Here is a 10,706-nt window from a genome sequence, read left to right as displayed (position 1 = left end):
TGTATCTATACATTTGAATGGCTCGATTGTACCTCGACTCCATCCTATCCCCCCTGGTCCAATCCCTCCCGACCTATGTCCAAGACACCTCACATACCATTCGTCTCTTCAATGAATGCCCCCCCCCCTCCCTCATCTTTACTAGTAATCTGAAGAAGGGTCTCATCCCGAAACGTCATCCATGAATTCTATGGACTGTTCTTAGTTGCACTAAGGGCTTTGTTTTGTTTTGACTTGAGCATTAAGGTTATTCATTTATTGAAACTTTAAAATATTTATTTCATATTATCTTTGTGTACTGCATTTAGCGGACAGTTAAAGATATTTTGCAAGTAACAATTTCATAATGTAGGAAGGAACTGCAGATAGACACAAAACAGTTCCTTGTCGGAAGGAACTGCAGATGCTGGTTTCAACCGAAGATAGACACAAAATGCTGGAGTAACTCAACGGGACAGGCAGCATCTCTGGAGAGAAGGAAAGGGTGACGTTTCCCAATTTCATTGTTGTCTGAAGAAGGATCTCGACCCGAAACGTCACCCATTCCTTCCCTCCAGAGATGCTGCCTGTCCTGCTGAGTTACTCCAGCCTTTTGTGTCTATCTTCATTGCTCCCTTGTCAGTACATAATGACAATTAAACACACTTGACACGAGGAAAATAATTTCAGTTCTCGAAGTTGTTCTTTTGCCAAGAGAGAGAGAGGGAGGGGGGGAGACTATCTTCGCGAGGAAAAACATCTGCGAAACTAATTCGGTCGGTTTCGAACTGTTAATATGTGATACTGAAACACTCGTCTGGTTTGCACTTGTGGTGAGAGTAAAACGTGGCTCTCTTTGAAGATAGAAAGGTAACACGTCATTTAACCAAGAGAAAACGTTTAATATCTTTTCACCGAGAGTCTGGTAACTGCGGACAGGGAACAGGGTCCATTACTGGAGCAAAACAAAAACAGAATGCTGGAGGAATTCAAGGCTTTTGTACAAGGTTTCAGCATCTGCGGTCTCTTGTGTTGTGGTCGACACAGGCTGTGCTTATCTCTGTTCCGCACCTGAACCACCGGATACTTTCCCCTCTCAAGCTCAACCTCATCATCTCTCTGATCTGACTGTAGGAAGTAACTGTGGACAGCTCTTTTCTCACATCATCCCTGCCTCTCCTTCAACCAAGGGGACGGTTCTCGCCGCCCTTTGTCACTTTTGTTTATCCACCCCAACCCCCGCCCCCTCTCTTCCAAATGCTTTCAATGGAAGGGGGGGAGTTCCAGTTTCATTCCCGCCTTTGACTTTTATAAACCCAAATAAGCAAGGGGGCACTGTCTCAAGCGCCCAATGGACAGAAATGGTTGCAAACTTCTCCGTTGAAGAAATGCAAGCCAGGTGAGTGGATTTAAAAAAAAATTTTAAATAGGCTTTCTGTACGAAAACAAAATAAGGATTGTGCATGCGTTTGTGAGAGCTGATCACACAACGTGCGCTCAGAGTGGGATTGTGCATTGATGTTTGATCAATTACAGGGACAATATCAGTAAAGGTGGGCTGCAATGTGTAAGGTGGGTAATTTAGGGGATCGCGGCGTTGTGTCCTTTGTTATATCCGTGTGGGTGACTTCCCCTGTCGTGTGGGAGCTGTTATTGTGTTGAGGATCAGGCGTTGTGTCCGATCCTTGGCGCCATGTTTGCAGAACAAAGGGGTTGGTTATTACATCTGCAATAACACCGAGTGTAACTCCCTCCCCCTCTCTACTTGAAGCAGCCGTTGTTATATACACGCATGTAGGTTTAATACATTTAACTTGTGAGAAAGCATGCCCGGATATTTGCCTGCGAAAAGGTGGATGCAGGTTCACCTGAGAAACTGCCTTCCAGCTCCAGCGAACACTGGAGACGGGGGAGAGAGCGGATAATCCAGGTGCTGGAATATGTGGCGACCTGTTGAAATGGACTGATGATGTTTCGATCCAGGACCCTTCGTCAGACTTTGTGTCCTCAGGCTCCCGACCCGAGATGCCCACCACTACCACTACCACCACCACAGTTGCCTCCAGTGCCGCTGAGTTTCCCCCCCAGCGGTTTGTTTCTTGACCAGGTGCATGTCGTGCCTTGCTGGATGAACTCAGTGGGTCAGGCAGCTTCCGTGGAGGGAGATGCCGAGACGCCTCGCTTGTGATCAAACAAGGGGACTCGTGTTTGCATTGTATTCTGAAGAGAGAAAGACAGTAATCAGATTATTAAACACTACAACCTCCAAATAAGCTCGGAACTACAGGGACTTGGGGGGTTTGTGTTTTAGCCCTATTATAGTTTGTTTTTGTGATGTGCGTGTATTTGTGTGTTGTGTGGGTAGACACAAAATGCTGGAGTAACTCAGCGGGACAGGCAGCATCTCTGGAGAGAAGGAATGAGTGTTTATAAGTGAACTTAGTTCGCCCACTAGTTTCACTGTCCTGATTAATTTCACTGATTGTATACCTCCTTGTCACCGTCCCCTCTGCTAACAATGTACCATTCTACATTTCCTTATCTTATTTTATCTGCCGTTTTCACACCTTACCCTTCCACATCTCTAGACTTCCTCTCCCCTGACTCTCAGTCTGAAGAAGGGTTCGACCCATCCCTTTTCTCCAGAGATTCTGCCTGTTCCGATAAGTTATTCCAGCTTTTTGTGTCTATCCTATATTTGCATGTGTGCGTTCCTTGCAAAGTCCCTGTCTTCTGAGTTGTGTGTTCAATACGGCCACTGTATGTTTCTTTTTTTTTCCTAATCAGATGTACAGCACTTAGGTCAACGTGGGTTGTTTTTAAATGTGCTATACAAATAAAATTGACTTGACTTGACGATCAATAACATGGGGGGGGGGGGGGGGGGGATATGTTTTATTAGTTGAGGGGCAGTGACGCCTGTGGACGGTGGACGCCTGTGGACGCTGATGACCCGGGCAGATGGACACGTGCCAGTAGATCACTGTAGGAAAGTATCAAATATCCAGACAGGTTTAAACCCGAACTGGGAGAAGAAGGAAGCATTTACCGTCGTTTCATTGACTGCCAGTGTTAGAAACATAGAAAATAGGTGCAGGAGTAGCCCTTCGAGCCTGCACCGCCATTCAATATGATCATGGCTGATCATCCAGCTCAGTAACCTGTACCTGCCTTCTCTCCATACCCCCTGATCCCTTTAGCCACAAGGGCCATATCTAACTCCCTCTTAAATATAGCCAATGAACTGGCCTCAACTACCTTTTGTGGCCGAGAATTCCACAGATTCACCACTCTCTGTGTGAAGAAATGTTTTCTCATCTCGGTCCTAAAAGACTTCCCCCTTATCCTTAAGCTGTGACCCCTGGTTCTGGACTTCCCCAACATCGGGAACAATCTTCCTGCATCTAGCCTCTCCAACCCCTTAAGAATTTTATATGTTTCAATAAGATCCCCCCTCAGTCTTCTAAATTCCAGCGAGTATAAGCCTAGTCTATCCAGTCTTTCTTCATATGAAAGTCCTGCCATTCCAGGGATCAATCTGGTGAACCTTCTCTGCACTCCCTCTAAGGCTAGAATGTCTTTCTATTGTAATGGAGAGATGGGAATCTAGCAAATTTCTAATTGCTTCTTTACCATCCTCAGAGCCAGCAAAGAGCAAGTCTAGTAAGTCATGTAAGTCTAGTTGTATTCATTGGAGAACTACCGCGCAGTAAATCGGCCGAGGTGCTGCGGCGCTCATTACATGAGCTTTGTTATTTCGGCACCGCCCCGAGGAGCGAGTTTTCCATCGCCCAATCTTTGTTGGGGTTGATTCTGAATTTCAGTTCCTGAATTTGTACGGTAAGGTTACAGCAATGAAAACCAAAGATGCCTTCTGCAAAAAGGCGAGGTGTTAATAAATAAATCTCCCATTTCGTCGAGCCAATCGAGCTCATGGCAAAAAATACCAAAGTGCCTTACTTTTGCCCAGCACCAAAGATAGACACAAAAAGCTGGAGTAACTCAGCAGGTCAGACAGCAACCCTGGAGAAAGGGAATAGGCGACGTTTCGGGTCGAGACCCTTCTTCAGACTGAACAGGCCGCTAAAAGATTGCAAAACATTAGAACAATCGATGAAATACCAGGACAGAACACAAACTGCTGGAGTAACTCAGCAGGTGGAGCAGCATCTTTGGAGGTCATGGATGGGTGATATTTCAGATCAAAACAATTCTTCAGTGTCAGAGTGAGGCTAAACGTAAATTGGAGGAACAGCATCTCGTATTTCACTTTGGCAGCTTACACCCTAGGGGTGTGGTTTTTGATTTCTCTAACTTCAAGTAACCCCTGCATTCCCTCTCTCTCCAACCCTCCCCCCCACCCAAGTCACATCAGCCTTTTGTTCTCACCTGGCTACAGCTAACAATGACCTGTTTCCTTTATCATTGTTACTTTTTTTTGCATATTTTTCCTTCATTTGTTCTATGAAAGAAAACTGCAGATGCTGGTTTAAATTGAAGGTAGGCACAAAATGCTGGAGTAACTCAGCGGGTCAGGCAGCATCTCTGGAGAGAAGGAATGGGTGACGTTTCGGGTCTAGACCCTTCTTCAGACTGAATTTGTTCTATATCTCTGTACATCATTGTCCATATCTCTCATTTCCCTTTCTTGTGACTTTCAGTCTGAAGAAGTGTCTCGACCCGAAACGTCACCAGAAATGCTACCTGTCCCACTGAGTTACTCCAGCACTTTGTGTCTATCTTCGGTTTAAACCAGCATCTGCAGTTCCTTCCCATACACTTCAGACTCCAGAGTTCTCCAGAGATGTTGCTTGATCTATCGAGTTACTCCAGCACTTTGTGCTTAGTTTAGTTTAGAGATACAGCAGGGAAACAATGTGTGGGAACGAACTGCAAATGCTGATTTATACCGATGATAGACACAAAATAGTGGAGTAACTCAGCAGGTCAGGCAACATCTGGAGAAAAGGAATAGGTGACATTTCTTCAGACTGAGGAAGGATTCCGACCCAAGCGTAACCTATTCCTTTTGTCCGGAGATGTTGCCTGACCGCTGAATTACTCCAACATTTTGTGTCTATCTTCAACATGGAAACAAGCCCTCTGGCCCACCGAGTCCATGCAGACGACCGATCACCCGATCACACTCGTTCTATGTTATCCCACTTTCACATCCACTCACGATACACTGGGGACAATTCACAGAGGCCAGTTAATCTACCTAACCCGCAGGTATTTGGGATGTAGGAGGAAACCGGAGCACCCGGAGGAAAGCCACGCGGCCACAGGGAGAATGCGCAAACGCCACACAGACAGCACCCGAGGTCAGGATTGAAGCTGGGTCTCTGGCGCTGTGATGCAGCAGCTCTACCAGCTGCACCACTGTGTTCTACGCAAGATTCCATCTGCAGTTTCTTGTATCTCTCTCTCTTAAATACCAGGATGTTGTCTTCTCGGGTTTGAGGATGACTTCCTCCACTTCTGTGTTGCCTGCTGCACTAGTGTGAGATCCACAGATTCTGAATGAATGAATACTTTATTGCCGCTTGTGACAAGGCACAGTGACATTCTTTGCTTGCATACCCAAGGTATGCAAATAGTCACCCTTCAAGGGTGCTTACAAAGTTAGCATTGTAAGCTAAACCCAGCATAGACAGGGAGGTTGGGTGGGTTGATTGTTTGAATGTATTGCCTTGGAATCCAATTAGGCATGAACTAATCAAGAGTAAGGAGTGTTATAGACAATAGACAATAGGTGCAGGAGGAGGCCATTCGGCCCTTCGAGCCAGCACCGCCATTCAATGTGATCATGCTTGATCATTCTCAATCAGTACCCCGTTCCTGCCTTCTCCCCATACCCCCTGACTCCACTATCCTTAAGAGCTCTATCCAACTCTCTTGAATGCATTCAGAGAATTGGCCTCCACTGCCTTCTGAGGCAGAGAATTCCACAGATTCACAACTCTCTGACTGAAAAAGTTTTTCCTCATCTCAGTTCTAAATGGCCTACTCCTTATTCTTAAACTGTGGCCCCTTGTTCTGGACTCCCCCAACATTGGGAACATGTTTTCTGCCTCTAACGTGTACAACCCCTTAATAATCTTATACGTTTCGATAAGATCTCCTCTCATCCTTCTAAATTCCAGTGTATACAAGCCTAGTCGCTCCAGTCTTTCAACGTATGATAGTCCCGCCATTCCATTTTATTGTTATATGTCCCGAAACGGAACAATGAAATTCTTACTTGTAGCAGCACAACAGAAATGTAAACATGATACTCAGTAAAACCCATAAATAACGACAAAAAAAGATCAGTATATGTATAAAAAAACTTAAACAGGCAAATAAACAGACAATAGTAATGCACATTGCTGGTGCAAAAATATCCACTGGGCCTCCTTGGCAAGAGGGTTGTTAATTGGCACAGTGTAAAGGTCTTTAATTAACCAGAGATATAACTGATAAAGGAACTCCTGAGAAGTGATATTGTAGACTTTGAGAAGATTTAATTGAGACCTTTCATATAATGAAAGGGTTAGACTTGGCCTCCATGTTGAGACAAGGGACTTGGGAGTGTTGGTAAGCAGGATTCACAAAAATGTAATTTGCAAGTCGAATAGGTAGAAACATAGAAAATAGGCGCAGGAGTAGGCCATTCGACCCTTTGAGCCTGCACCACCATTCAATATGATCATGGCTGATCATCCAGCTCAGTAACCTGTACCTGCCTTCTCTCCAGACCCCCTGATCCCTTTAGCCACAAGGACCACATCTAACTCCCTCTTAAATATAGCCAATGAACTGACCTCAACTACCTTCTGTGGCAGAGAATTCCACAGACTCACCACTCTCTGTGTGAAGAAATGTTTTCTCATCTCGGTCCTAAAAGACTTCCCCCTTATCCTTAAGCTGTGACCCCTGGTTCTGGACTTCCCCAACATCGGGAACAATCTTCCCGCATCTAGCCTCTCCAACCCCTTAAGAATTTTATATGTTTCCATAAGATCCCCCCTCAGTCTTCTAAATTCCAGCGAGTACAAGCCTAGTCTATCCAGTCTTTCTTCATATGAAAGTCCTGCCATCCCAGGGATCAATCTGGTGAACCTTCTCTGTACTCCCTCTAAGGCTAGAATGTCTTTCCTCAGATTAGGAGACCAAAACTGTACACAATTTAGTACACAAATAGTAAGGAAGGCAAACACAATGCTCTCATTTATTTCAAGAGGACTAGAATATAGAACCAGGAATGCAATGCTGAGGCTCTATAAGGCTCTGATCAGGCTACATTTGGAGTATTGTGAGCAATTTTGGGCACCATATCTGAGGAAGATTATGCTGGCCCTGGGAGGGTCCAAAGGAGGTTTACAAGAATGATCCCAGTAATGAGTGAGTTAACATATGATGAACGTTTGACGGCACTGGGCCTGTACTCGCAGGAGTTTAGAAGGATGAGGGGGAACCTCATTGAAACTTACTGAATAGTGAAAGGTCTGGATGTGAAGAAGATGTTTCCACTAGTGGGAGAGCCTAGGGTCCGCTGAGTAACTCCATCACTTTGCGTCTTTTTCTTGTAAACCAACGTCTGTAGTTCCTTGCGATCCCATTCTAATATTCACCACACACTTTTTTGGTTATCTTTGAGGGTCACTGAATAATTTTCCAGTTCCTTTCCTCTCTGTGCTTTTGCACATCCCATGAGATTGTGCTTCTTGGCTGCAGACCGTGAACGTGGGATTGGATGGCAGTCACTTTGTGCAGAAGCTGCACAATGACTGCATGAGAATGGCACTGCAGACCAGATGCTCTTTCCCTGATTGTCCTTGACATATGTTCTTAATATAAAACAGTACCAAGCATCAAAACAATTCTTTAAAGGCATTTGATTAAAACTGCATCAACACTTCAATAAATTCTTTATTGAGGGTTGCTTATTGCACATTTTCCCAAAAAAGTGCACAATCTTTTTAAAGCAGAGAAAAATTCAGTCTGGTTACTGCTTGGTTGGTGTGGTCAGAGCAACCATCTACCTTATTGGAGACCCTTAGATTATGTTTAATCGGACTGTACCTTGCACTAAACGTTATTCCCTTCATCCTGTATCTGTACACTGTGGACGGCTCTATTGTAACAATATATAGTCTTTCCGCTGATTGGACAGCACGCAACAAAAAAGCTTTTCACTGTGCCTTAGTACACGTGACAATAAACTAAACTGAACTAAACTAAAATGGAAGACAAGAAATGGATGGTAACTCAGTGGGTCAGACATCATCTGTGGAGAAAAGGAATAGGTGACGTTTCGGATCGAGACCCTTCTTCAGATTGAGAGTCAGGGGAAAAGGAAATGAGAGATATAGTCAGTGATATAGAGAGATATAGAACAAAAAGGATATTCGTTTATTACGGTCATGAATACCGATAAACAGTGAAAAACTTTACGCTGTGCGTGATCTGAGCAAATCAGGTAACATCAAGTCAAGTTTAATGCCACATAAACAGGTACAGTGAGGTACAGCTACAGTGAAAATTTTGTTTGCAGCAGTGAAAAACCCGCGGCCTATTCCAGGCCGCGCCGGACGGTGAAAGGTCCGCAGAGGGCCGACCCAAGCCCCGCGATTCGGTGTTTTTTTATGTAACTTGCTGAAGACAATGGACTCAGATTCAGACTCGTATCCATGGCCGACACATTTGTTGAAAGTGGTTCACTGCATTTGAGTAGGCTGTTTGTTCCTGTGTGAATTCTTGGCGATAATAGATTAAGTTTCTTCCTCTGCTAGTGAGAAAGATTTACAGTGCCAAAATAATTTGGCATTGGATCCTGCTTTTAGCTGTTCAAACAATGAAAGATTATATTAATAGCCTAAAAGGGGAAAAAAACTGCAGGAACAACATGCCAGTTTTCTACATGCTATAATTTTACACATCGTGACGTAAACTATAGTTTCCAAATCATAGATCAAATTACTCTACCTTTGATTAGCTGGATAAGAGAAGATGTGTTTTGTGAAAAACAATATGTCCATTGCATTTGCACAAGGTTCACCAAGGCTTTGAAATTCAACCTGAGATTAAGCTGTTCATGCCCCTTAAAACAAGAATTAGACCATCATGGCCTGGACATTTGTGGAGGGAAATGGACGGATGACATTTTGAATTGGTACCCTTCTTCAGTCTGACCCAGAACATCGTCTGTCCATTTCCCTTCACAGATGCTGCCTGACATGCTGAGTTCCTCCAGCTGTTTGTTTTTTGCTCAAAACTCCAGCATGTGCAGCCTCTCGTGGAAGCTCCATGAAAATCCCTATCCCTTCAACCATGGGCAGGCGAAATGTTTGTAAATGCTTTAATCAAATAGGATGAAATGGTCCTCATTGGCAACCTCCTCCACAGCACCGTTGAGAATAGATGTTCTTATGGGGGGGGGGGGGGGGGGGGGGGGTGGCACGGTGGTGCAGCAGTAGAGCTGCTGCCTTACAGTGACAGAGACCAGTGTTTGATCCTGACTTCTGGTGCTGTCTGCACAGAGTTTATACATTCTCCCTGTGAACACTTGGGTATCCTCTGGGTGCTCCGGTTTCCTCCCACGCTCCAAAGACGTAGTTTGTAGGATAATTAGCTTCTGTAAAATTGTCCCCAGTGTGTAGGATAGTGCTACACTAGGCCCTAGTGTACATGGCAATCATTGGTCAGTATGGACTCGGTGGGCCAACGGGCCTGTTTTAGTCTGAGGAAGGGTCTCAACCCGAAACGTCACCCATTCCTTCTCTCCCGAGATGCTGCCTGACCTGCTGAGTTACTCCAGCATTTTGTGAATAAATGGGCCTGTTTTAGCACTGTATCTCTAAAGTCTAAAAGAAACCACAGATAACATTTTGCGCGCTACTTGATAGTTTACTTTTACTGTGTATTGTTGTACACTATAGTACAGTATCAAAGGGGTATTAGTTGAACTGAAGTCAACAGGCATCGTTCTAGTGCCTCGTTCTTACCTAATGTAATAAAGATCGTTCTGAGTTAACACAGCCTCAGTTTATTGCAACAGTAGTTCCTCGGGGAACTTTCCATCACCTAGATGTTTTGAGGTACAGCGTTTGTTGCGTGCTAACCAGTCAACAGAAGGACAATACATGATTACAATCGAGCCATCCACAGTGTACAGATATATGATAATGGGAATAACGTTTAGTGCAAGATAAAGTCCAGTAAAGTCCGAAGAAGTTTTAGCTGTTTCTCAATGAGCTTCCCTTCCATTTAAGACCACGGGTGAGGGCATTTGTTCACTATTCTATATTCTTCAACTACATTCACAATTCTTCTGATAAAGTAAGACACAAGATGCTGGATTAACTCAGCGGGACAGGCAGCATCACTGGAGAGAAGGAAGGGGTGAAGTTTCGGGTCAAGACCCTTCTTCAGACTCCTCCTCTCTCTTCTGATAAAGAAGCAGTAGGTGCCAGCCACAGCAAGACCTGAGTGGCCTCCCTGCTGCAAATCTGAAAAGAGGGTTATGATGGAACAGTGCACAATTGAAATATACTTTAATCTGATTTGGCTTTACATTATGGCTGAATAGATGATAGGATTTTATTTTGCTGTGTTGCCAACTGTTTGATACATTAGGTGTTGACTCCATTGAACTCCAAAGGTCTGATTTTACAAATGGACACTCCCAGTGAGGGGCTAATCTGTCAACCGTGCCTCATCAGGAAATCTGGATACTCTACCAA

The 10,706-nt window shown here is 44.5% G+C and overlaps 1 protein-coding gene across 4 annotated transcripts in view; it reads left to right on the top strand.

Annotated features, from left to right (window-relative positions):
• Nucleotides 1–1,290: 1,290 nt before the first annotated feature.
• The window catches only part of LOC144599285 (NACHT, LRR and PYD domains-containing protein 1a allele 5), a 70,830-nt gene continuing 61,414 nt past the window's right edge, over nt 1,291–10,706 (top strand). For all 4 annotated transcript variants that reach the window (XM_078410067.1, XM_078410064.1, XM_078410066.1 and 1 more), the window contains exon 1: nt 1,291–1,378. In XM_078410067.1, the coding sequence (XP_078266193.1) occupies nt 1,341–1,378 (38 nt within the window). In that variant the 5' untranslated portion in view covers nt 1,291–1,340. The remainder of the gene's footprint in view (nt 1,379–10,706) is intronic.

This window comes from Rhinoraja longicauda, chromosome 13 (genome assembly GCF_053455715.1).
Source record: "Rhinoraja longicauda isolate Sanriku21f chromosome 13, sRhiLon1.1, whole genome shotgun sequence".
Classification (NCBI taxonomy): domain Eukaryota; kingdom Metazoa; phylum Chordata; class Chondrichthyes; order Rajiformes; family Arhynchobatidae; genus Rhinoraja; species Rhinoraja longicauda.
This window is presented reverse-complemented; position numbering and strand designations above follow the sequence as displayed.